A 25,643-nucleotide genomic window follows, 5' to 3' on the forward strand; every position below is an offset into this window, starting at 1 on the left:
GTTTCTTATAGACTTTGGTGACTTCTTTCAGGGCCAATACCTACTGGGGGGGGGGGGGGGGGGTTGGTGGTCATGCTGCAGAAGCATCGCAATGAAGTATCGCAATCATGTTGGAGTTGGATCAAATACCTGAGGTGATCATTCAAAGGCTCTAGTACGAGCTTTTGAGCAATGATATAATTTCAGGCGTAATGACGGGCACCACATTGATGGTGTGTCCAAACATATCATGGCCGACAATGAGTCGGAGGAAACTCCAGGGAGCAGCACCGCGTCCCACCCGGGTCAGCTTGACCTCGGCACCCTTGTACCCGCACACACGGATCTAATCAACCCGTTATTGCTGGATGACAGCCCGCTAGACTTCACTGGCCCCTTCATGGCACAGGAGTTCGACTACGCAAACATCTCGGAGGGTATCGATATGGACCTGCTCATGTTAAACCCCGAAGACTTCCCGGTTGGCATCACGAGCAATGACGGGAAGCTTCCCGCCGCAGCGTCGGATTTTTGAAGGACCCAGCTGGCTGATCCGAAGACGAGGCCCAGCCCTGGGTGCTGCGGCGCCCAGGGGGACGATTGCCGCGGCCGTCGGGACCTCAGAGTCAGTGTCGACGATGCCAACGATGATTGTGCGGAGGCACTGGCCAACCTGGCCAAGTATCCGGCTGCGATAACCGCGCCGTTTCGATTTCCGTCCAAACATGCGACGAGGCGCTTTGTGAGCGCCTTCTTCAGGTAAATTGTTCCTCACATACCAATTGTGCATGAGCCAACCTTCGACATCACCACAGTGCCGTGCAAGTCCCACTCAATCAAGGCCGAATAGGTTTATACGGCCGCAAGCATGGATCTGACGGAGTGACCTGCACAGCACCACTTCTACTTGCGGTCATGGCATGTGGTGCCGCTTACGTGAGCGAGCAATCTAGTACCGCTGTTTCGTTGCACGCCGCGGCCATACAGTTAATTTCTAGAAGTGAGTTGAGACGTTAAAGTGGTTGCAGAAAGACAGACACGCCCGCAAAGCTTTGAGCGTCTGACAGAATGTACAGCACGAGAAAACGAGTGTCGCGTGCAGACTAGACAACCAGCCTCCAACCTGGATCCTACAAGCATATTTGCTGCTAAGCTATTACGGAGTGCACTGTGGGACCGAAGGGCGAGCCACTCATACATTCCCTAATGCCGTCATTGTAAGCCTCCTTTTCTAAATTGAGTAGAACGTAGCGCATCATCGTGGCATTACAAGCCAATGTAATCGGTTCCTGGTCTCTAGCGAGCGCAAGAAGCACTCACCCAGCTGAAGCCCTATCCGATAACGACTTATGAGGACTGGGTGCGCCAGGAGTTTATCAACAGGTGAGGATCTCATCTTCTCTGAACCTCATGAACAGCGGTGTGGTTAACTGGGATATCAGGTGCCTGGCATGTACGATCATCCTGGGACCCGCGCTGGGTTCCAAAGAACGAGAATTGTTCGTGACAGCCCGTAATGGAGGCCAAGTTCGCCCTCCCGTCAAGCAACACGGCATGGCAAGCCAAGGAATCCGAGTGGCCGCGGCCCACGCCGATCCTGTACAACGACGACGCCCTGAAGGAAGTCTCCGCCGGCCGGCCGCCCAGGCAACCAGTAAGCGACTTCGGCCTCGTCGCCCTCGTGCCCGCGGTCCTCGACCGCGTCTGCGCGCTCGAGGCGATCACCGGCCCGGACCTGGCGGACCTGTACGCCAGCTCCGGCGAGCGCATGGGCCGCTCCGTCCAGGCGCTCGACGACATGGTCCGGCGCCGCATGGGCGAGGCGAGCTGGGGGGTGCCGCCGGACCCGGTCCTGCAGAGCGCCAAGCCCCTCCTGAACTCGGCCTTCTACCACCTCTACGCGAGCATCCCGCTCGCCGTCATGAAGAAGCTGCTCTGGTGCCCCGCCGCCCTGGGCGATCCGCGGGAGATCGCGACGCTTTTCAGCGGGGCGGCTTCTCCTGACCTGTACAAGGCCCTCATCCGCGCCGCGGACCAGCTGCGCATCGATTGCCGGCTGGGTCCCAAGTATTTGAAAACGGTAGCACCATTGCAGTATGGGCCGGACGGGGCCATTGGACCGTACGAGGGTGGTAAGCGAACCGTTTCCTATCAAAGAATACTTATTACATGACCAGTCTCCTGCCTCTGGCCAGGCGGCCTCAACATGGACGAACCAGCGTGTTGATTGGTATCCCTAACTAGGCCTGCTCCCGTTCTGGTACCTCGAGTTCGTCCATTCACGCCTTCCGCAGGCCGCGTCGCGCCAGACGCTCAGCACACCGATAGACGAGGGCCTCCTGGAGGTCGAAGACCTTAGGCTGCAGATGCAGGACCGGCCCCAGTCGTTGCCGCTCGCTGTCACGGCTGAACTACTTTCGGACAGTACAGTGTGGAAATCTAAGTTCTTGAGACGTACCCTGCGCCACCTCGGGGTAATTCTGTAATATGAAAAAAGTCCTTGCTGACAAAGTGTCTCTGTTAGGGCCTTCTGCCGTGTCTCAAAAGTTAAACCACTTGATTAATAGCTTTAAGGCGAGATAGGGTAAATGCATTCTTGTACACACAGGGGCTCAAGATAGGTGTGACTGGCAAAACGTAGCTACTTGAGTAAGAATGCGAAGTGACTTGCAGTGCAGTCATTTAAAAAGTTCAAAGACGATTGCTAAAAGTTGGATTGGGTAGTGAGTAGTATGCCTCTGCCAGAACCCAGGTCTCGTCCGAAGTTAGTATAACCTGATCCGTTCCAGTGAAGGAGTCGATCTCATCTCACTAGACCTCTTTCTAGTAGGGAGCACCTTGTTACCCCATGTCAGTTCTGCGACCCTGGACATAACCAAAACAGACACAAAGATGCTTCTTGATTGGAAATCTCCACAAGACTCGGGGCCTTGCTCTTTTCAATGACGGCCTACGTGGTTGTACGTGTAGTTTCGTAGCCACAGGTCAAAGTGGTGAAGAAAGTGCCGTGAGTCTCATCACCATCTATCATTTACATGCAAAAGCCCATGTAGGTTAATTGAATGTGTCATTATAATTATGTGTGCGAGAATTCGATGAGAGGCCGCAGTCTTTGTCCACTGTGTGGGTGTTAACTGGATATACCCTCCTCATTTACGGGATAATATTCGTGCCGTTTACAGATAAGATTGACAAAACATGAGCTGTGGCCTACATTTGATTACGTTAGTGAATACAAAATCACATAAGCGACCCGAAATCACTCACCCTTGTGTTAATCGCCAGTGTGGTGATGTTGGGATTGTTGATGTTGTCGCAGGGCGCATGATAGCACGGGTCCTGTGCAGCTCCCGTCCCGGTGTGAAGGCCCCCAACAGGCTTGTTAAGAACCTTCCAGAACGATGCATAGTCGCTCCCGTTTGTGAACTGGGCTGGGGTAGCCACCAAGCCCTCGGAAGTGAAGTGATTCGCGAATAGCTGCTCGATGGCATCGGACCCAGGTGGAGCAGCGATGCCGTGCGTGCTCCCGTCGCCGTCAAAGACTCCGAAGTAACCCCTCGACACCATGTCGAAGTTGAGGTAGGCCAGGATATCGTTAGCTTCTTCTGCCGGCAGGCTGTTGACATAGTATTTCGATCCAAGCAGTCCTCGCTCTTCGGCACCCCACCAGGCAAACCGAACCCGGTTCTTGGTGGTGTACTTGGCCAGGGCGGTCACAAGCTCGAGTAAGAGAGTCGAACCTGACGCTATGAGTATGTGAGCAGAAAGTCATGGAACCGCATACTCCTCAGTGTTCACTCACCATTGTCATTGATGCCGGCACCGACCGAGACACTGTCAAGATGGGCTCCCAACTGATATTAGCCCAGTCAGCACATCACGATTCAGAACAGGAGCATAAATGGATGGATGTGTCTTTTGGGGGGGGGGGGTATAAGCTTACAATAATTGTGTTTTCGGGATCACCACCAACCGTCTCAGCGAAAACATTTTGAGTTATCCTAGTGTCGGTGATCTCCAAGGACACCACGGTGGCGTTGACAGTCTCCCCGGCCTTGATCCTGCCTTTCAGCTCCAGTCCCGGTGCATTGTTAATGAAAACCGCAGGGATATCGTTCGGGTCGGACCTCGAGAGTCCGGCGGAAGTCTGCCTGGAGGTAACATTGTTGTAAATGATAGTGGCGAGAGCACCAGATCTCGCAGCGGCTACCACCTTGCCATCGAGGAATCCACGCCTAACGCCCGGGCAATCTCCAGCTTCGACTAAGACAATCTTGTCCGCCACATCAAGGTTGGCGTACGAAGCAATGTCACACCCCGCACTGCCTACAGGTCCGACGACGACATCAGCCGTCAGCCCGCCCGTGGGTGTGTACGGAGAGGTATAGACGGGGAAAGCCTCATAGCGGACCCCGTTGACTGTGAGATTAGCTCCGGAATCGCTGCTGAAGACTGCAGGAAAGTCCTGTTTCCAGGCCCTGACGCCATCAAGCTGTGATATCTTGCTCCAGACAAAGTCCACCGAGGCGGTGTAGCCAGGGTAGCCGAATGCTCGGTTTCCACCATTGGCGGTTGCAATCTCGTCGAATGCCACAAGATCCGCACGCAGGCTGTTCAATACATGCGTCAAAAAGGTGATTAAGTCAACCAATAGGTTCAGGGGATCGACTCACTTGTCGGAAACGATATCTGCCTGCAAAGATGCAGAATCTACCAGCGGCTTCTGCCCAACTGCCCTGTTGCTAAGAAGCAAAGCGAGGCTCAGGGTAGGGACTTGCGTGAACTTCATCATGAAAAACGGCGCTCAAATCTTCAAGTTTGGCATGCACGCCTCTTCTGCCTTTTTTCCAACACCGCAAATCCGGCACAACGTTGTTGGCTGCGGATTACAAATGAAGGTGGCGTGGGCTCAGAATTTGTTCCGAATCAGCTCCTCCACGGCCAATGTTGACAGCACCGCGCAGTCTCAAAGACCGACTTATAAACGCCGTCGCTATCAATGTTCCTCCAACGCGTGATGGTCGCTGCCGGCACGTCGAACCAGTATACGATGATGAATGTTCGAATGCGGCAGCTCACAAAAAAGCCAAGCGCGAATACCGGAGCTTAGCATCCAGACTGGGAAGGTGGTAGCCATCAGACAGGGAGCAACTGGACCTCTCGCATTCGGGAGAGCAAGCGACAACCCCTATCCCCTGGGTTTATAGTGGACTGGACCACACCCAGAGCCTTGCTTTACCAATTCTGGACATGACACCTAGCCGCCCGCCTATGATCGCTGTCGCGATGGGTCCGCACTAAGAATAATTTCGATAGCAGCCACGGTGCATCTATGCAGCGATAAGTGTGTTGGCGAGCCAGCATGGATAAATACGAGAAGAACGTTATGCGCTGCAGGTATATATCCCCGGTTGTGACCACCTCATAGACGAAAGGGGTTCATGTAGCTGGCCACAGCTACCATCGGCGACCCGCTGCAACCTCCCAAGGCAGAATGAAGGCCCCTACCCTCCTCAGCATCCTCGCCGGCGCGCTGCCCCTGATGGCCGCGCCGACAGAGCCAGCCCGGCGCCAGGCAGAGGCCATCCCGGGCAAGTTCATCGTCCAGCTGCGGCCGGGCTCGTCCCCGGAGTCGGTGTCGGCGCACCAGCTGCGCGTGCGCGGCCTGCTGGGCCGGCGCGACGAGAGCATCAAGGAGACGTACCAGATCGGCGACTTCAACGCCTACGCCGGGGACTTCGACGCCGCGACGGCCGACGCCATCGCCGGCCTGCCCGAGGTCCTGAGCGTCGAGCCCGACGAGTACATCTACGTCGAGAAGACCGACTTCGACAGCGCCGGCAGCAGCAGCAAGCGTGCCCTGACGACGCAGAGTGGCGCGCTGTGGGCGCTTGGTGACCTCTCGCACAAGCTGAACGGATCGAGGGACTACGTCTATGACGATCGTGCGGGCCAGGGGCAGACCGCGTACGTCCTGGACACGGGCATTCGCCTGACGCACTCGGAGTTCGAGGGCTCGCGTGCCGTCTGGGGCTTCAACGGCGTCACGGGGTCTGCGCAGCAGACTGGCACCAACTCGGATGACGATTCCCACGGCACTCACGTTGCTGGGTCCATCGTGGGCAAGGTCAACGGCGTGGCCAAGAAGGCGAAGGTGGTTGATGTGAAGGTGTTCAGTGGCGGAGGTGTAGGTGCAAGAGCTTATCACCTAATCCGCGATCTCGCTGTTTTGCTAATGCTCTTGGGCCTCAGGGTGCCACTTCTCAGGTGCTGGCCGGTCTCAGTTGGGCTGTCAACGACATCATTTCGAAAGGAGCAAAGGCCACATCGGTCATCAACATGTCCCTGTGTAAGTGCTCTACTGGCCCCCTTGGAGCAGGCTGATGACAAGGCAACCTAACGGTTCGAGCAGCTGCAGAGACCACGTCAACAGTACAGGATGACGCCGTACGCGCTGCCCACAACCAGGTATCACCATCGTCGCAGCAGCAGGAAACAACGATGTGAGTCCCTCCTCCTCGCGCCGTACACGCATTCACGTGACTCACACAAAGACTCATCTCTAGGGCCCTGCCTCCGCGCATTCACCGGCGCGTGTGCCTGAAATCATCACAATCGGCATGACCAATGCCGCTCGCAAGCGAGTGCTTCTCATCGAAGGCATCTTTGGCAGCAACTATGGCCCCGAGCTTGACTTTTTCGGCCCGGGCCAGGACATTGTGTCCGCCGATTATAAAATCGGACACCGGCTTTGTCACCAAGACGGGCACCAGCATGGCGACCCCGATCACTGCGGGACTTATCTGCTACTTGCGATCCATCGAGACCGGGCTCGGAACTCCTGAAGCAATCAAAGATAGGCTGCTTCAGCTTGCCCATACTGGTGTTGTTACGGATCCCAAGGGATCACCTAACAGACTCATCTACAACGGAAGTGGTCTATAGATAGAAAGGCCTTATACAATTAATGTATTTTCATAGCAACTGTCTGTAATTGACAATGCGTTCTATCGAGACATCTTTACAAGTTTTGATGTCTAAGAGAGTCCGGTACACCTTTTATTTGAATTAGTAGTTGCGTTGTAGGCGAAACTTGAACCCCCTTTTCACAAGACAATCAAGCGGGCTTTGGAAATCTCTTGCAAGTCTTGACTGAGACAATGATATCTCTGTCTTGAAGAATAGTTGTCACGTGTCATCGGGAGAGAGTGTGTCAGCAATATTTATATCGTAATTACTAATGGTGTGGCAGTACGTATCTTGTGACATTTCATTCTACATAGCTTCCCTTGGTGTATGTGGATCCGTGTATCCTGCTTCTATACACTTTCGCTAGTGGAATGAAGGTTGGGCGTCGTATGCGACAAACCTAGACGACGTGAGGCCTGACGCACCGCCGTGGCTGTGACCAGGGGACGAGCCCTTCAGTAAGTCGAAACCACGCGAGTCCATTGACTGCGTGTCAAGGAGCATAGGTCCAGCCTTAAACAGCTTCTTGAATTAGCACCGAGCGGGATCCCTGTCTAATCACTTTCGCACATGATCTTGTGCTTCCGTGCATCTGTGGATCTCTAGGGAGAAGACGGGTCGGTACAACATGCGATCATCTAAAGTTGCATAGTCGACCTCGATGACGTTGCAGCACACTTCACCAGCCATCTTCGGGGTGAGGGTTTGGATCATTCCCCTGCGCTAGGTTCCGTAAATCTCGCGAATCTACAGTACTCTTGTAGGGGCAGGGGCCGGCCAGCCGCCGCGGGAGCCTTGAAAGCTTGTCGCGAGCGCTAATTAAACCACCGTGCGCCTATCGAGGTGGGAGTGTGTGTTGCCCACAAATCTCAGGACTCCTTCTTCCGTTCATGAGAGATCTGTCATTTATGCAAGCATAATGTCGTTCAATTTGCCGGTGCTAGTGGGTGCGTTTCATGTTGATCCCATCAGCCGCAAGGAACGTCTGGCTCCGTGGGAAGCGTGGGCCGAAATCTCCGAATTAATATGGGACAGCGTGTGCGGAGGGCGGGAGGCGACGATATACCCGGTCCAGCTGCAACGACGGAGGGAGCGAATTGGAACTGCTCCTTCTGTACGCAAATAAATATCTTGGCTTGCTCTTGTCTTCTTGGGTTGGAGTGTCTTGCCAGTTGCGTCCCAAGCTTCACCGACACCACATAGTATTTATATCTGCGCTACTGTTCGCGACAATGTTCCGCCAAGCCGCCCTTTTTGCGATTGCGCTTCTGCCATTCTCACTTGGCCAAGTTTCTGACGACTTCGAAGGCGGATTGGATACAACAAAATGGCCCACCTACGCGGTCGACTGCAACCAGGGCGGAAAGGTCACCCTTGACAGCTCCACCGCCCACAGCGGCAAGAACTCGGTCAGAGTGGACGGCGCGGGTGGTTACTGCGGACACATCTTCTTCGGAACAACCAAAGTCCCCAGTGGTGATGTTTATGTTAGGTCCTATGTGTAAGCTCTCCACGGCAGCGCAGCCAGCAAATCTTCAGCACAATGACTCCGAGGCTAATCCCCCCTTGTTTCCCCCGCGTGCAGCAAGGCCTCCAAAGCTCTCACAGACTCACACGTCTCCTTCATCACCATGCCCGATTCGGCCCAGGGCACAAACAAGCACCTCCGCATCGGCGGCCAGAGCAAGATCCTGATGTACAACCGCGAGTCCGACGACGCGACGCTCCCGGACCTCTCGCCCCAGGGCATCGCCACCTCCGCCGCCCTCCCGACCGGCAGCTGGCAGTGCTTCGAGTACCACCTGGGCACCGACGGCAGCATCGAGACCTGGCTGAACAACAACACGGTTGCTGGCCTCACCGTCAAGCCCGGTGTCACCAACCCCAACGCTGCTCAGTGGCAGAGGGGCTCCGTTAAGCCCAAGATCACTGGTGTCTACTTTGGTTGGGAGTCTTATGGTGGTGATACCAACACTTTCTGGTACGATGATGTTGTCGTCAGCTCGAGCCGAGTTGGGTGTTGAGGTTCAAGTCGAAACTGCTCGTGGAGCAAATGCATCATATTAGCCTAAATACACATTTTTTGCCACTAAAGAAAAGATTCAATTACAGAAGGACTAGTCTGATATCCGCGACTTTGCCTTTTGGGGAGAACCGAGACTCAGGCGGGTTGATCTTCTGGACTGACAGTCAACCGTTCCATCTACAAAACGAAATTTCCTTTCCGATGAACATCATCTCTCCTATCGCGTTGTAGAGGCGCGAATTGCCGTACTACCATGTAACAAACACGTTGACGGAAATTGATCATTCCACACTAACGTCTGATCATTTCCAGTCCTGCGTATGGAATAACAAATGGATCATATCTCTGTTCCTCGCTAGAAATACCAAGGCGTTTGACCAGGAGGTACTTGAACCCATCCCTGCTTCTATACGGTATGCTTAAGGGCAGAAGCAAGTGTTGTCATAGCAATCGTAGGCTCCACCACCACACTGAGAACCGAAAACAGTCAGTAAAAGGCCAAGATCGCGCGGCAGGTATTGAGAGCATAGAAACGCACCTGAGAAACGCATTGGTTGACCTTCTCGGTACTGCACGATGCCTGAGGGGAAGGGTTCGGTGCCGCCAGAGCTGCTGTAACCGCAGTCAAAATGAGGAGAATGCTGGTCTGCATGTTGTTCTTATTGTGCTGGAACTGGAGACAGAGTTTTGTGATTGTGTCGTTTCTTGATATGTGTGAAGGTATGCGGATATGTATCTTCCGCTTTGACTTAGAGGTTGGTGGCAACACCGTGCCTGATCGCGTGCTTTCATCCGTCTTTTATATCCCGAGCTCATCAATAGTTGGTGCTTTCCGCGTCCCTAATCATTTCTTCTAGTAATTACTAGAGTGGATTTAAGTCCGCAATTGAATGTATGTCGTGGGGATTTTGATGGATCGCGTTTACGCGTATTATTGCTTGGCGAGTTTCGACCTGACTAAGTCGGATACATCCAGCTGCAGGACTATTTGAATGCTCAACATATGTCTACTTAAGCTGTGCCACAGCAGTCAACATGTTACAGGCCGTGTCTTTGAAGCATTTTTGTCAGGCTTTCAACATGAACCAAGAATACACATCACTGAGCCCGTTGAGGCCTGAGGTTCGTCGATGCGTCGCGATAGTACCCATTATGAGACAAATCAACTCTATGGCCCACTGTGGTATGACATAGGATTGTACAAGTGGTAGCCAAGACTTGCTTGACTCGAGATGCTATCCTCCTATCAGATGTCCATCACAAGAGATGAGGCTCCAGCAGACAAAAATGGGGATCATCTACCATTTGGTCTAGACCGTGGGAGATTTCTTTGCCGGTTCTCGGTCTTTTATCTAGAGGGTCGTATGGGTATTATACAAATTAGGCGGCAAAGAACATTCCTGTCTGTTCCAATGCTCTGTTGTGTTTCCTCGGCGAAATCAATGGCCTCCCGTATTCTGAGTTAATGCACCAGATGGCCATTTGGAACCGACGGTCTAGTGGTCGCCATCAACTCCTGTGCTGATCAGAGATCAACTTTCCTTTGAATATGATGTCAGTACTAGAAAACCAGCCTTGCAGACGGGCTAGGTGATGGGAAAGGCTGATACACAATAACTACTTATACACCACAACTGGGTAATTGAGGGTAGATGACGTTTTGCTTCTTCTTCGGACCACGTAAATCAGTCCCAAGTCGCTGTACAATTGATCATATCTATGCGAATTTGGATCAAGACGGCGAGCAGTTGCGCAAAACGTGGCCGATGGTCAGCATCCGATTAAACGAGTCTCATGTGGTCTAATCTCGATCGAGGCTAATCATGGTGATGTCTGCATTCCTGACTGTTATATCGACAGCGGCATTCCCCGTCAGGGAAACGTCAACTCAATGTCGAACTATGTAGTTGCCGGCTTTCCTTGAGTACCGAGAATCAACCGTGATTTTGGTCTTTCTCAGCAACCTCATTCTGTCCTGGAGTTCGGTCTCAGCCTTCAAAATCGAACCGAAAGACCATTCGTGTTTGATAGCCAGGCATATCAATTGCATTTGAAAGTTTGTCGTGGGACCAGGGGGAAGGAGATAGGCAAGTGGCAGCAGCAGGAACGAGTGGCAATCCGAAATCCTAGCTCGCAAGGGAGAAGGTGATTGGCAATCAGGTAATCTAGACCGCTAGACCGGCCCACGAAACAGAAAAAACGGTTGTCTCTCCCTGCCCACGTAGCTCAGGGACCTACCGGCAAATTGTCTCAGCCATGCCAGTGTGAAAAGGGCCAAGGCATGCAGAATTCCCATAGAGAAAAAGCGATCGCCAGTTCTCTCTGGTTTCTCCCCGATTAGCACAACTTGTGTCTACCTACCTATCCCACACAACCCAAACTGTCACAGATGTACCACCCTACTCTCCCAGTCTCCTTAGGGGTTCGAACTTGTACCCTCTCAACCAAGCTGTAAGGGGGTTGTGTGAGGTCTCGCTTCAGGGTTCAGGGACTCATAGCATTTCCCTGGGAATGGAAGCCTAACGCTTTCTGAACGAACTAAAGGCTCGTAGCTATGCGGGAAAAGCGATCGCCAGTCTTGAATTCCGACGACCTATATTTCAAAGCAGAGATGAAAACGATATAATCGACAAAGCGGCAGCATGAGTGATGTTGGCCATGCCAACATTGATCATGTTCAAGATTGATAATCGAGTCAATCGGTCTTGCCTTGCTGCATCATGATCTTCCAATCACCTGTGACGCTTCGACACGTAGCGCTTGTGGCCGTCGGACTAGTTGTCATCCATTTACTCTTCTTTAGCGGATTGTTCATTCACTCCAGCAGCGATGCCTTTTACGAGTATTACGACCGCATGAGGTGCCTGGTGCCTCCGGACTCGTCCTCCACAATCACATCACCGACGACTGGGAAGACGAAGTCGACGAAGAACCTGACACCGCCGGACACGAACATGAGCATCGCCTTCTGTTCATCTGTCCGGAATCAGCGCATGGACATGCCTGAGTGGTTCATCCACCACTATTACAACATTGGAATCAAGCATTTCTACATCATGGACGACGTCTCACATCCTCCGCTCTCTACCTACGACATCGATGGGTACTACGGCATCCCTTCTTCAGCGATCACATTCACATGGTTCAGTGAGGCAGAGCGTGGGGCACATGGGGGAATGATGCAGGAATTCCTCAACGACGAGTGCAACCGACGATGGGGCCAATACCACGATTGGATAGCCTACTTCGACGTGGACGAGTACATTGGTCTCTTGACCGACGAGAGTCTCCAGGACATCTTACAACCCTTCACCGACGACCCACAAGTAGGAGCAGTGGGCTTGATGTGGTGGATGCACACTTCGAACAAGCAGATACACCGCCAGCCCTCAACCCGGCGGGGCTTCACGGAGTGCATGAGCGACAGGAAGCACGACAACATTCCCGAGGACGAGTACGGGGTCGACAACGAGCACATCAAGAGCATGGTGAAGCCGTCGCTGTACAACAAGAACCGGGACTCGCCGCACGACTTCAACACGTTGAACGGCTCCGTCACGGTCATAGAGAACGGGGATGTCCTCGAGCATTGGTGGCACCGGCCCCCCGTAAGAGACAGGGTTGTGTTGCACCACTACATCGTGAAGAGCGAGGAAGAATACGCTGAGAAGCAGGCGAGAGGCAATCAGGGTGGGACATATCGGACTTGGGAGTACTGGAACCACATCAATGATGGTCCTAATGAGCCATGTGAAGATATGCTTAGATGGGAGATATGAATACCACAAATGTGATAAGTGACTTGAAGACGGGAGGATGTACAGAAGAACAGAATCAATACAGACTAGACACAGAAATGTTTGGGACTCTCTAATACCATATTCAATAATTAAAGGACCAGCAAGCACATCTACTCCTGAAACTCACTCCTATTATCATGATATTTGAGTGCTATATCCAACTGAGAACGTAAAGAAAACGTGAGAAACATAGGGAATACATGGTAGCTTCAAAGTGAATTTGACATGATCACCCCAACTCCTGTTTCAGTCCTGCGGGTCCAGGTCTATATCTAGATTACAAAACCTCTTATGCGTGTGTGTTGGTCCTCGGCTTCACCCACGACACGGCCCGCGCATTCGGACACCTTCTCATAGGCGGAGTCGATCCGTAGATGTGGGTGAGAATGACATGCGAGAGCCGATTTTGAGCATGTCGCTTCGAAGATTATACATTCATTTGCCGATCCAGGGCCAGTCGTCATCATCTGGCATCTCCTGCAAGTGTCGCTGGCTTAAAACATGTTTTCTCGAGGCATCTATCTTGTAGACGAGTAACAGGCATTTATGCTAATCATTGGCTCCCATCTGAGGAATCAGACGGCACTGGAGTAGGAGGCAATGGACCAGCCATTGCAGCAGCAGCAGGTGCATCAGTTTGGAGTCGAGTGCTAATGTCGTACATTGTGTCAGAGCTCGGTCGGGTCGCGCCAGGAGTCCTTCCGTACCCTTGTCTCAATGCCAAACATCTCAGAAAGTACTTTGACGTTCGGAATGATAAGGAAAAGGAGGGCCACTGTGAACCATGCGCTGGATAACTCTGAGATCCGTAGAAGGCGGGCAAAAGCCGGGAGAATTTGTTCGCTGACGAGGAGGCCCATTACCGCTGTTGCGAACACGACGAAGAGTAGGAAAAGAACTGCCGTAGTGTTTCTCAGAATTATTGGGGCGTATCTCATAAGTGTGTTGTAGTATCGAGTAGGGAGGAAGGTTGCGGCGATAATGGCGAAAATAACAAGTGCGGGTGAGTAACTGTCGATGCTGGAGTTTGCGTATTTAAATACGGTGATAAAAAATGAGCCGGACAAGCCGACGCGAGCGGCCCAAATGCAGAGTCCTGTGAGGTCAAGCATCTCGAATGTTAAATTGGTGTGGTAATTACTCCGCTTTAGTTTTCGCTATGGGTTGTTGTACTTTGGCTGCCGGATGTTGAGAATTCCAACATCATAGTAATGAACATACGTTCTGTCTACTTATTCCAATGTAGCGTACTTTGTATCACAGTTGAAAATTGGTTTAGTACTAGCGTATGACGTTCGTCGATATTGCAGAGAGTTTATAACACAAAGAAGAACAGGCGTACACAGAAGTTGGACGTGAGAAACGTCTTTGTTATCGTCGTCATCTTTGTTGTGTTTATCACTACATTCCGTTTATGGTCTCTTTCGATAGCTAGAGAGCTTCTTTGTGATTCAGTGGCATTTGAGGAGCGAGTAACGAATCAAGTAAAGTACGACAGGCTCAGAGGAGAAGCCTCGAATTGGACACGAGTGGTGCCTGGAAGATCTTGTATCCATGATTATACCCCTTGACCGACTCGCCTTGCACCCTCACCCACACCAGGCCGTAATAATTGATCAGCGAACTTTGAATGAGCTCTAAATCAGACATGTTGTCTTTTTGAGTAATACGTTTTCATCTTGATATGCATGCCTCTAAGGAAAGCATATGCTCATGCTGACTTGCCTTGATTGTGGCATGTACCGGTACAGCACGGCTTGCTTTTGCACTTCGTCGTAAAGGGCGCAGTGTCCAGAGTCATTCGCTGAACTGAGTGACTGCACAACTGGCTTCACGAGCTGAACTAATTAGGGTATGTGGAAGTTCCGCGCAGGCTCTACCCCTCGTACAAGGATACAGGAATCTATTTCCTGGGGTATTACAATGAGAGGCGCCTATGAAGTCGATATTTGCAGCAATATTATTCAAAAGGTTAGTCCCGTAGGATGCACCTCCAGGCATCGGTGAGATGAGGTGGTTGATAGTGGGATGAGAGGGCGTTGACTGCACTCGCGGATGCGTCAACCTTGGGTCGACCCAGGAAAACAGCAGACATCGAACTGCTTATTACCACATCGCAGCCTTGTTTTAAATTGCTATGTGTACAAGTTCTCTGCTGCAGTCCTACTCTTAACACTTGGGCAACCAAAATCGAACCTGTCAGCTGTGAGTTAACGATAGGTCCTATACGGGATAGATTGAGCCGAGATTGTGAGTCTCGAGCTCGACGAATTCGAATCGTGACCACACGAATTAATTTCATCCACGCGAAGCACGACAGTGGAGCCTTTGCTTCAGTGGTATGGGATGACCATGTCTCCTCTTTGCAGCTGGAACCCGGATAAGTAGGAATGATGGGATTCGCACCATTCCCCTGGAAAGAGTTTAGCGCATCTGCAAAGCTTACATAGTTACAGGCAGGCAGCCAAATTACATGTTCCGTCCGAACTCCGTTTCAGTTCGCATCGCATGCTTTAACAAGTCACACTCCCTTGGCATATGAATTTTGATTCCTCAACGTGTACCGGGATAAATAGCCATTCCCGAGCGAGCCAGTCAGTCGTCTGTACTTCCCGTCATTCTTCATTTGTAATTAGTATCTCCCAAGCACCGAGATGGCGACCCAAACAGACGCCGAGAAGACCTTCCGGTCATACACGAAGGATCAAGGCCAAAACTACGCCCAGCACCGCATGAAGTACAGCCAGGCGCTCTACGACGACATCATATCGCACCATACTTCCACAGGCGGCAAGTTTGAGAGTGCGGTGGACCTAGGGTGCGGCCCAGGGACGGCGACCTTTGCCATCGCGCGCACTTTCGACAACACGATCGGCCTCGACCCTTCTGAGGGCATGGTTAGCACTGCGCGGTCCTTCCTGGGCCAGGAACACATCAACGGCAAGGTCAGGTTCGACGTGTCGACGGCCGAGGACATCGATCCTGCCCTGGTCCCGGACGATAGCGTGGACCTCATCACCGCAGCCACGTGCGCCCACGTAAGTCGCTCTCTGCACCACCCTTGATGAGTTTAACTCCTCTAATCTCGATCCTCCAATATGGAGTGGTTCGACATGCCTCGGTTCTGGGTGTCTGCGGCTCGTGTCCTCCGGCCGGGCGGGACGGTGGCGATGTGGTGCTCGAAAGCCAACACCATCCACCCCTCTGCCCCAAACGCGGCTGCGATCAATGATGCAACGGCCAAGATCGAGGAGGAGAGCCTCGCGCCTTTCTTCGGGGCGGGGAACCGGCTGACTCGAAACCTGTACTCGACTATTGGGCTCCCGTGGACGGTCAGCCCTCCCGTGCCAGACTTTGACGAGACCACGTTTTACAGGAAGGAGTGGGGCGTCGAGGGCAATGATGAGTCCTTCTTCGAGAACAAGCATATGATATTTGATATGGACACGTTGGAGAAGTTGCTGGGCACCGCCAGCCCCGTCACGAGGTGGCGAGAAGCTCACCCGGAGCTGGCCGGGACGGAGAACGACGTGGTCCGCAGGATGCGCAGAGAGGTGGAAAGACTTCTTCATGAGGCTGGAGTTGAGAAGGGCAAGGAGCTCATCCGAGGCGGGGAGGCCGGAGTGTTATTGATGGTCATGAAGCGAGCGTGATCGGCTCGGACATCTCAGCGCACAGTCTCGATGAAGCCAGAGTACACCGTTACTCATGCAATGATTTATTGCTTACCATGCTGCAAACAAATTCTGATTCATTTCAGATTTTCTTTGTCAAATAAATAACAATTGGCGTGTAAAGTGCTCACAATGGAACTGTTGATTGATAAGGTCGTTGCATGCGGGTCGAGTGATTCGAGTAAACGGAATATGGCTGATGCTACATGTCGTATATCTTGAATCGGCAGTAACATAATATCTGTGTGCCACTGTGTCACTCTATGTGAACCTATGTTCACATAATCTAAAGATTTAAATTCTGCATTCAAGTCCCGCAGAGTCTATTAAGAGCGTTGAATGGTTGCAGTGGTGATGACGTCCACTGACGTAACTTCCGGACACGACCGCAACCACCCCAACATTCAAGCCTCACCTCACATCGCCTCTGCCTCAAGCGTGCATCATCATTACAAACACTGGACCCATCACTCCAAAACAATCAGACCGTAAAGCCCCTCTTATTTTTCCAAGAGCTTCAAACTGATCGATCATCTCTCAACCTACTACGCACTACCTCTCAAGTGCTACTAGATCTACCAACATGACGGAGCCGCAAAAAGACGTAGCGGGCGATGAGCGCACTACCAAGAGCAAGGTGCTGGAAGCAGGTGCGGGCATGACTCAGGTGAGGACGATGATTTCCAAGACAGTCCAGAATACACCGTAGTATCCGGATGCTGACGGAACCGGCCAGGATTTCACGCCAGTAAAGAGTATCTGCGCGCACCTCAACGCCTTTCACGTCTACGCCGACGACCCCAAGCGCTTCGTCGAGGCAAATCACTACTGCAGTCATTTGACAGAAGGTATGCATCTCGCGCCATGACACGAATGTGTGACAATACGCACAGTCAGTCACTCACCACCGTTGCATAGACGTCCGCCAGTGCATCCTCTACGACAGCCCCAACCCAGGAGCCCGCCTCATCGGGATCGAGTACATGATCACCCCGAAGCTGTACGCCACGCTCGACGCCGAGGAGCACAAGCTCTGGCACAGCCACGTCTTCGAGGTCAAGTCGGGCATGCTCATCATGCCGCAGCCGTCGGCGCTCGTGCCCACCGCCGCGTGGGAGCAGGCCGAGTCCGCCGAGATGGAGGACGTGGTCGAGCTGTACGGCAAGGTCTACCACCTGTGGCAGGTGGACAGGGGCCACAAGATCCCGCTGGGCGAGCCGAAGCTGATGACGAGCTTCACCAAGGCCGAGCAGATGCCGGACTTTGAGACGGTGGTGGGCGAGAGGGACTCTAGGTTTGGTGCCGCGGACTGGAGGAGGAAGAAGCAGATTCGGGAGTACATCAAGGAGCCTGAGATTCATCCTGATGCTGATGCCACTTGGAAACGAGCTTAGCTCAATGGTTTCTCATCACAGAAAGGCCTATCAGAAATCTCGGCGCCAGATGGAAAACATCTGAGATGAGTCGATTTTCTATGGCAGAGGTCATTGAGGATGAGTGTATTTATGAGGTTTGAGACCTGCGACTCCCTGCAACTTACACTGGCTTGCACAATGTGTCCCTTGATGACCGGCTTAGGCGCCAAGAACAGTGCTCGCAGTGACATGCCTGATCAGGAAGTGATCTGCACGCTTACACTCCTCGATGACCCCTGGCCCGGCTTCATTGACGCTATCGGGTAGACTTGGCTCAGCTTAGTGGTATCTTGCTTACAAACATAGCAAGTTGGCCTTTCATTAAACAGAAGACTCGTTCTGGAAATGCCAAAAGACTTGGTCACTGCTCACCTGTGTAAGCATTCCTGAAGATGCCTGGATTGGAAACTCAACACGAGAACACGGGCTGGAGAGATCATCATGGCAGATATAAAAGGACAGTGTTGGCGCCCCTGAAGTCGAGAAATATCTACTCCACCAGCTTTAATCTTTCGATTTGTGCAAATAAATTGATACCGATTTCCATTCCCCCTTGACTTCTCACTTCTCGGTCCCACATCATCCAATATGCGTGTTGCTATCGCCGGCTCTGGGGCCGTTACAAGCTACTTCGCGGAAGAACTACCAGCCGCAGGCATCGACGTCGTCATCCTGACCAGGTCCATCAAGCCCCAGTTCGAGAACTTCCCCGGGGTTCAGCAGTTCGTCACAGACTACTCCGTCCCGTCCCTGCTCGAGGGCATCGAGGGCAGCAGCGCCCTCATCTCGGCCATCCTGGACTACACGCCCGCCTTCATCGACGTGCACCGGCGGCTCATCGAGGCCGCCAGGAAGAGCACAACCTGCAGGCGCTTCATCCCCGCCGAGTATGGCGGTAACCTCGAGGACTTCCCCGACCAGCCGGGCTTCTACTCGCGCCTGCAGGGCGTCGTCCGCGCGGAGCTCGCCGCGCAGGGCGGGCTGGAGTGGACGCTGCTGTCCACGGGGTGGTTCGTGGACTACGTCGTGCCCGGCCGCAACCGCAGGCTGCAGGACGCCGGGGACGCGATCCCGGTCAACCTCGCCGGCAACAGCATGGTGATCCCGGGCTCTGGAAAGGAGCCGCTTGACCTGACTGCCGTGAGGGACATCGCCCGCGCGATTGCTAGGCTGCTCCGAGCACCACGGTGGGAGAGGTACACGTACATCTCCGGGGAGAAGTCCACTTGGAACGACATTGCGGCGTTGGTGCAGCAGAAGTACCCTGACATAAAGATCAAGCACCGCAGCCTTAACCAGCTGATTGAGGATGTTGTTGCCAACCCCGAGGGCGAGGAGCGTATCATCGCGGAGTACCGGATCTTCTCTGCGAGCCACGCTGGATCTCTGCCGGCTGACAAGGTCGCCGCACATCGGGAGAAGTACTTCTCTGGGTTACAGTTTCGGACGGCGAAGGACTTGATGGCGGAAGTCGAGCGGGATCCTAATGTTATTGTATAGCGTCCTAGTTGAATCGTTCTCGAAGTAGTGTTTCATGAGCTCAATACAGTACGACGTCCAGTTCTGGCATATTTGCGAGAACCCGAGTCCAAGGCTCTGGATCAAGCCCTGGAAAATTAGCGTCGCGGCGCTTCCAAACCTCTTCAACCGCTAGAAGTAACGTATTCCAAGCAGCAATTCCCAGAGACATCCGCTTGGCGAACAGGCTTCTAGTCCTGTGCCGTAGCTCCGGCGTCGCCGCCTCAAACGCAACCACCGCGTAGACCCACGTCTTGGGACTGCCGTCTTTCTGCAGCAGATCGAGGTGCTCCATGTGGTCCAGACACCTGGCAACCAGGCCCTGGACCTCCTCCTCAGGGCCGCGCCTCCCGGAGTTGCCTCTGAAGTAGAGCAGGGAGGCGTAGTAGAACAGCGAGCGGTGGTGGTGCACCATTGCCGAGGCCGCGTTGCCGGCGTCAAAGTCGGTCGACGGCTCCGGCGTGGAAAGGGCGAACTCGATCTCTAGCTGGTCAAGCTCTTCGGAAGGCATGGCATGGGCGCGCATCAGCTTCGTGTTGAAGGAAGACAGCAGCTCGAGGGAACGTGCCGGCATGATCTGGCTTTTGACCATGTCTACACCTGGGAGAGTAGTCTTCAAAGGGGCGAGAGACTCCTGTCGTCCGAGGTACTGGGCCTGGATCAGCGCGAAGCTCGAGGAGAACGACTGGTATGTCAGTGCAGCAGTTGTAGACTGGGCCCAGGTCTCTGCGCTTATCCCCTCGAGGAGGCCCCTCGTCACCTTTGTGACTTCCCGCCAGGCCCCTGGCGTGCCCGTGACGAAGTGGATCAGTATCCACAGACATAGGGTGGCGAGGCATGCCATCCGTTCATCATGGTCTCTGCGGTCTATGTTCTGCATGAGATGATGAAAGCTGAGCTGCTTGTGGTGAAGAAGAAGCCCGTCATCCTCCAAAGCACAAGCTCTGAGATTTGCTTGATGGGCTGCAGAGATGGCGCAGACAGCGTGGAATAACGCGACTGTACAGGTAGACTTTGTGCGGGCTGTCCGGCTCCCCTCGAGAGCCATGGGAGACACGACGGTGAGGAAAGGGTTGGCAGGGCTGCGGAAAGGGACCAGCTTGTCTGCGAGGTTTGTCGCCCAGTGGCTGATGAGCTCCCGTTCTCGAGTGGCAGATGATGGCGTTCCGAATGGTGTTAAAGGGCTACCAATGCGCGGGATAGACATGGGATCGAAAAAGCTAGATACGGCACTCCCATTGTTAGGAAATTGTTGAGAATATGCGTACCAATTGAGTTGAAGGTGGTCCACTCCCGGTGACCAACTCGAGCTGTTGACTGTTGGCCATAGGTTGGAGTCCAGGTTCTGCTGCTCTGAGTAGACAAGTTCATTGTCGTCCAACGAAATACGTGTGTCGTTGGGAACACCTTCAAACAGGGCTGATTTATTCACAGTTGTGATGATCTCGCTGGGTTGGATGGTCTCCACGTCCCGAGGCTCCGCTGGTTGAACGTTCTGGCACGCCTGCTCCGTCGTGACTGTAGGTCTGCTTCGCTCTGTATGCCTCCGTCTTTTTGGAGTAGGCTCTGGTTGCAAAGTTGGAAACCCTGAGAGTGAGCCGCGTGTTGGAACATTGACGCCTATAGAGGAGCTTTCCTCAGCCGTGTGCCGGGTCCGACAATTGCTCTTCGATACCCTTTGGCTCATAGGCGTGAGCCATGTGAGTCGCGTGCTGTACCCTTGACAAGCAAAATTGCCCGCAATACAACGCTTGCATTTTGGACGCTGCTCGTCACACTTGACGTGCCGCTCGCGACACGTCCAGCAGCCCGTAAAAGTCTTCCCTCGTTTACCGCCAGCGGTCTTTTTCTCCTGTAGCCGCTCCGTGGCCTTGTCGGCCGACGCGGAAGAACGGCCTCGGTCTGGCCGACAGTCATTCATCTCATCGAGAAGTGACGATGCAGAGTCGATGCCCACATGCATATAGAGCTCGCAGTGCAGTGGCGACCGTATATTGGAATAATGTGGCTGTATATGGCACGGACGTAAGGATCCAGTTCGTCATTGCAGGTTACAGCTGGACGCTATGCGGCTTTTAGACTTCTGGCAGTTTGTTGCTCCCCAGACTGCCGAGACCTTAGTCTAATATTAAGCAACCCTTCCGGTCAGAGCCGATGCTAAGTCAGCTCATTGTTCTTAGTAAGCTCTAGTGACGGAGCATATAAACCCCATCTAGATGAGGCATTGAAACGAGGAGGGTTCCACAAGATGACGCATTTGCCCATGCTGACGTATCAAAGTTTTGGGAATAGCCTGAAAATATGGATGCGATGGTCGTGTCAAGAAAGGTTCCATTGATTATCTTTGAAGATCACACGAAGCAAGGTAATGAGATCAGTCTCGAGAGGCCTGATCTTCTCAAGATACCACAAGGTTCTCTACACTAATGATAATGTATCCTTCGAGTCTCGATCAACCAACCAAGTCAATATCAGGGAGCCATGGCTTTACCATTTTCTGGCCACCAGAGCCATAAAAATTTGACACGGAGAGACCGCCTTTACAGTGATGAAGGAGGACCTCATTTTCAACGAATTTACACACTTCCAATGCGAAATGAGCGCCACAAAACTCAAAACATACGTCCATCGACATTGTGCTCAGTAGCAGCTGTGGTTGGAGTTAGGTTATCTGTACCTTTCCATATCCTTCTTCCAAGCAGATTGCACATCCTTGAGCAATTTCCTCTCAGACAACACATCCAAAGCTGTCCCTGCCATTGCCTTGCCGACCCTCAAACATCGCTCAAACGCATCCCTCGTTCCAGCTGAGTCCGCGAACTCAGGGTTATGAGGGCCCTGTCCCCCTGCACCGGGGACGATCGAAAAGCCAACGCTCAAACTGGGCATCTGGTAGCTGATATCGCCCTGATCCGTGCTAGCCCTCGTCACCCCCCTCGCCTCGTCCACATCCTGGTCAACTGGTATCCTCGAGATAGGCGACCCAGACGGATCATCTTTCCCAGGCACCAGGCAGTTGAAGTACCGGGTGTAACTCCTCGCCAACACCCGGTTGGGGACGTGGTCCGCGTACGCCTGCTCCTCCGTCATCCTGAGCCGCGCGCCCGTGGCCGTGGCCCCCGCCTCGAAACACCCGTCGACCTTCTTCTTGAGCTCCCCCAGCCGGGCGCGCGTGTCCGCCCTCACGACGAACACGCCCGCGGCGTAGGCGTGGATGATGTTGGGCGCCGCGCCGCCGTCCGTGATGTGGCCCTGGATGATGTCGCCCGGCATGGTCTGCTGCCTCAGCACGGATAGCGAGTTGTACGCCGTGACCAGGGCGTCGAGGGCGTTGATGCCGAGCCAGGGGTTCGCGGCCGCGTGGGCCTCGCGGCCGAAATACTCAACCTTGAAGCGCGTGTATGCCGTCGTCCGCATCAGCGCGCTGTTTTGCGTGATGCCCGGGTGCGAGATCAGGTTGATATCGACTCCGTGGTCCTTGTACGCGCCGGCGCCGATCAGCTTGATCTTGCCGCCGCCACCCTCTTCGGCGGGCGTGCCGAAGAGAATGACCTTCCCGGGCAAGGAGTGCTGCCGCATCAGCTCTGCTACTGCGAGGCCGGCTGCCAGCGACGCCGTCGCGATAAGGTTATGTCCGCAGGCGTGGCCTATCCCCACAAGAGCATCTGGTAGTATGATGTTAGCGTATGGTCCTGGACCGTAAAACGATGCCTCCGCCTTCATACCCATCTCGACGTTGAAGGAGACCGCCGGTCCTTTACGTCCAGTGTCGTGCACCGCTATCCATGCTGTCTCGAGGCCGTAGGCCGAAGGAGTCACTTTCCAACCACCTTGGGACCTCATAAACCGGACGAGGGTGTCATGGGCAATGCGTTCCTTGTAGCCCAGCTCAGGGTTATCGTGGATCGTCTTGTTCACCGGCCACAAGGAGTCGGCAATGTTGTCGACATAGGAGCTGATATCGCGGAGATAAGGCGGCTCTGGCTCGTCGTCAACGTCCGAGACAAAGACCCAATCGTCATTATGGTCCATCATGGTCACTATTACACCATGTGATTCCTATCAAGGGCCTTCGTGATGGGTGCACTTCATGAGCGGGTTGTGCCCCAGCCACCCGGCAGAAATGAGGTCTGACGTTGGGGAACCGGGAAGTGCCTAGCGGGGCCGGAACTCTATATCACACGTTGGATACTCTCATATGCAATCAAAAGTATCAAAAAGACGCTAAAGTTGCGCACTTCACCCCCCCCCCCTTTTCCTCAATTTCCTCTTTTTTAAATTACTTTTAACATTTACACACTTAATATATATCTAAAAACTAAAATAAAAGTAGTTTTATAATAAGAAAAAAAAGCGCTATTATATAAGATAAATTTTAATTAGATTTAAGTAAGTTTAAAAAACTTAAAAATTAACTTATATGAAAAATAAGGGGATGTGAATTAAACGGGCCCACTTTTCTTAATACTTTTGATTGCATATAAGAGTAATTTGCGCTAGCGGCCCAGGCCTGCGACAGCAAGGCACTATTTCTTATTTCGAGGACCAGTATCTTGTATCAAGTCAGTATACCGAAAGCCAGGAAATTCTTACATCAAATTTCTATTTTAAGTAGAGGAACAAATATTAATACCCTTGAGTGTATCAGGATAATAATTAAAAGGTAACGCATAAGGGTTATAGGAAGTATTAATTGATTCTTATGGACAAATCTAGCTATATAATGGTTAGTTATGTGATCATAATTAGTGTGCTATCCGTTTTGACCGGTGTGAGTATCCGTTCTCCGAATCATTCTCTCCTGTTCGCTTCGCATTTCAGATGCCGCCTCACTTGAACGCTTCGAACCGCGCGGCCTCAGCACCGTCCTGGGCACAGTGCTTGACAGTCCACTGCCACAGATCATCGTGATTAGCTGTGTTGTAACTGAGCCGGCTGGATCTGATCTCTTTGCGTCCCTCGAAGTACTTCCCCGAGACAGAGGCCATCTCGTCGGCAGTAGCCACCCAAGCGAGCGATGCACCCGACTCGCTCGGCTTGTGGATGTTAGGGGTGAAAGCGATCTTGAGAAGCGGCGTGATCTGGTGAGTAACAGAAAGTCAGTCGGTCAGTCTTCCATTTTGATCATCCTTTTCCAGGTGGTGCTCCTTGAGCCCGGGGGGTAGAAGAGCGAGACAGCGAATAGTCTTTTTCAGGACTTGCATGGGGGAATGTCTTGAACCAGGCAAATCGCATTATTCCTTTGTATTCCCGTGCAAGCCCTGAGCCGGGCATCACTGGCAGGTCCGGGTCGAACGCATTGGCCTTGATTCCGCGGTCGGGGATCCGTTCGTTGATACGTTTGGACAACGCATACACCCACATAATGTTGGCGAGTTTGGTATTAGTATAGTGTCCAGTGCTCGGTCTGTTGGTCATGGCGGGAGGTGGGTGGGCAAGATCATCGGCTGTTGTGTAAGTGGTATCTGGTAGACCGCTTTTCTGCAGTGGATCGTGAACGCCACTGGCGGTCACCACGACGCGGGCGTTGGGTGCGAGATGTGGGCAAAGCAGGTGGAATAGGAGTGCGTGGCCGATGTGGCTGATCGTGAAGGTTGCCTCGATATTTTCCGAGTTCAAGATCATCTTGTCCGCGAACTGTAAGGCGGCCTTCAAAAGCAATGCTTGGATTGGAGGATGGTTTTTCGAAATCCACTCATCCGCAAAGCTGCGAACTTTCTTGGTGTCGTTCAGATCGAGCGCCATAAAGGCGGTATTGTTCTGTTTCAAGGTGGTGTTGATCTTCTCGGCAGCGCGCTCGCGGTCGGACCGGGAACAGACCACGACAAGCCAGTCCGGATGCTGACGGGCGATCTCGAGGGCGGCATAGTAGCCAAGATTGATAGTGCCTCCCGTGACTATGGTTGAGCATGTATAAGCCATCTTGGATAGGGTGCTCTTGCGGAGCAGGTCAGAATGAAGAGTGGAAGTTGTTGGTGAGACTCCTTATGTTGCTCAGCTCGGTGTTTGAATGCCCGCCCGTGCCGCACACTCTCGGGTTTACTGAGCATAACGCCGCTCATTACTGGGCAACAAAGACCAACATATCACATTCCGCAGCCACAGCAGTCAAATCTGGTTAGATCTGACATTTTGCAGTTTGTCGAGCTCGTGGATGCCGCCAAATCCGATATGGTGTGCCTATGCGACCCACAGGTATATTATCTTTTTAGCATCATTGGTTTTTGCCTGCCCCCCGGAATGCTCCTGAAACCATTAATTC

At 53.0% G+C, this 25,643-nt stretch overlaps 12 protein-coding genes across 12 annotated transcripts; 8 read left to right on the top strand and 4 right to left on the bottom strand.

The window, feature by feature from the left end:
* Positions 1–229: 229 nt before the first annotated feature.
* INS49_008958 (uncharacterized protein) lies at positions 230–742 on the top strand (the record flags this gene model as incomplete). The annotated part of the gene is made up of 2 exons (XM_043169695.1): positions 230–501; positions 544–742. The coding sequence occupies 2 exons, from the start codon at positions 230–232 to the stop codon at positions 740–742; spliced, it is 471 nt and encodes a 156-aa protein (XP_043027375.1).
* Positions 743–1,495: 753 nt separating this feature from the next.
* INS49_008959 (uncharacterized protein) lies at positions 1,496–2,465 on the top strand (the record flags this gene model as incomplete). Its single annotated transcript, XM_043169696.1, has 2 exons — positions 1,496–2,111; positions 2,224–2,465. 2 exons carry the CDS (start codon positions 1,496–1,498, stop codon positions 2,463–2,465), a joined length of 858 nt encoding a protein of 285 aa, XP_043027376.1.
* A 667-nt stretch (positions 2,466–3,132) lies between these two features.
* INS49_008960 (uncharacterized protein) lies at positions 3,133–4,768 on the bottom strand (the record flags this gene model as incomplete). The annotated part of the gene is made up of 5 exons (XM_043169697.1): positions 3,133–3,189; positions 3,247–3,725; positions 3,782–3,833; positions 3,923–4,589; positions 4,653–4,768. 5 exons carry the CDS (start codon positions 4,766–4,768, stop codon positions 3,133–3,135), a joined length of 1,371 nt encoding a protein of 456 aa, XP_043027377.1.
* Positions 4,769–5,473: 705 nt separating this feature from the next.
* INS49_008961 (uncharacterized protein) lies at positions 5,474–6,824 on the top strand (the record flags this gene model as incomplete). The annotated part of the gene is made up of 4 exons (XM_043169698.1): positions 5,474–6,166; positions 6,232–6,328; positions 6,448–6,482; positions 6,546–6,824. The coding sequence occupies 4 exons, from the start codon at positions 5,474–5,476 to the stop codon at positions 6,822–6,824; spliced, it is 1,104 nt and encodes a 367-aa protein (XP_043027378.1).
* A 1,356-nt stretch (positions 6,825–8,180) lies between these two features.
* On the top strand, positions 8,181–8,972 carry INS49_008962 (uncharacterized protein; the record flags this gene model as incomplete). The annotated part of the gene is made up of 2 exons (XM_043169699.1): positions 8,181–8,449; positions 8,534–8,972. 2 exons carry the CDS (start codon positions 8,181–8,183, stop codon positions 8,970–8,972), a joined length of 708 nt encoding a protein of 235 aa, XP_043027379.1.
* A 2,722-nt stretch (positions 8,973–11,694) lies between these two features.
* INS49_008963 (uncharacterized protein) lies at positions 11,695–12,753 on the top strand (the record flags this gene model as incomplete). Its single annotated transcript, XM_043169700.1, has 1 exon — positions 11,695–12,753. The coding sequence occupies one exon, from the start codon at positions 11,695–11,697 to the stop codon at positions 12,751–12,753; it is 1,059 nt and encodes a 352-aa protein (XP_043027380.1).
* A 2,675-nt stretch (positions 12,754–15,428) lies between these two features.
* On the top strand, positions 15,429–16,427 carry INS49_008964 (uncharacterized protein; the record flags this gene model as incomplete). The annotated part of the gene is made up of 2 exons (XM_043169701.1): positions 15,429–15,812; positions 15,879–16,427. The coding sequence occupies 2 exons, from the start codon at positions 15,429–15,431 to the stop codon at positions 16,425–16,427; spliced, it is 933 nt and encodes a 310-aa protein (XP_043027381.1).
* Positions 16,428–17,031: 604 nt separating this feature from the next.
* On the top strand, positions 17,032–17,842 carry INS49_008965 (uncharacterized protein; the record flags this gene model as incomplete). The annotated part of the gene is made up of 3 exons (XM_043169702.1): positions 17,032–17,115; positions 17,185–17,296; positions 17,367–17,842. 3 exons carry the CDS (start codon positions 17,032–17,034, stop codon positions 17,840–17,842), a joined length of 672 nt encoding a protein of 223 aa, XP_043027382.1.
* Positions 17,843–18,451: 609 nt separating this feature from the next.
* Positions 18,452–19,363, top strand: INS49_008966 (uncharacterized protein; the record flags this gene model as incomplete). The annotated part of the gene is made up of 1 exon (XM_043169703.1): positions 18,452–19,363. One exon carries the CDS (start codon positions 18,452–18,454, stop codon positions 19,361–19,363), a length of 912 nt encoding a protein of 303 aa, XP_043027383.1.
* Positions 19,364–19,403: 40 nt separating this feature from the next.
* On the bottom strand, positions 19,404–21,344 carry INS49_008967 (uncharacterized protein; the record flags this gene model as incomplete). Its single annotated transcript, XM_043169704.1, has 1 exon — positions 19,404–21,344. One exon carries the CDS (start codon positions 21,342–21,344, stop codon positions 19,404–19,406), a length of 1,941 nt encoding a protein of 646 aa, XP_043027384.1.
* Positions 21,345–22,048: 704 nt separating this feature from the next.
* INS49_008968 (uncharacterized protein) lies at positions 22,049–23,416 on the bottom strand (the record flags this gene model as incomplete). The annotated part of the gene is made up of 1 exon (XM_043169705.1): positions 22,049–23,416. One exon carries the CDS (start codon positions 23,414–23,416, stop codon positions 22,049–22,051), a length of 1,368 nt encoding a protein of 455 aa, XP_043027385.1.
* Positions 23,417–24,210: 794 nt separating this feature from the next.
* On the bottom strand, positions 24,211–25,303 carry INS49_008969 (uncharacterized protein; the record flags this gene model as incomplete). Its single annotated transcript, XM_043169706.1, has 2 exons — positions 24,211–24,462; positions 24,659–25,303. 2 exons carry the CDS (start codon positions 25,301–25,303, stop codon positions 24,211–24,213), a joined length of 897 nt encoding a protein of 298 aa, XP_043027386.1.
* Positions 25,304–25,643: the final 340 nt, after the last annotated feature.

This window comes from Diaporthe citri (genome assembly GCF_014595645.1).
Source record: "Diaporthe citri strain NFHF-8-4 chromosome Unknown scaffold_3, whole genome shotgun sequence".
NCBI classification, from domain to species: Eukaryota; Fungi; Ascomycota; class Sordariomycetes; order Diaporthales; family Diaporthaceae; genus Diaporthe; species Diaporthe citri.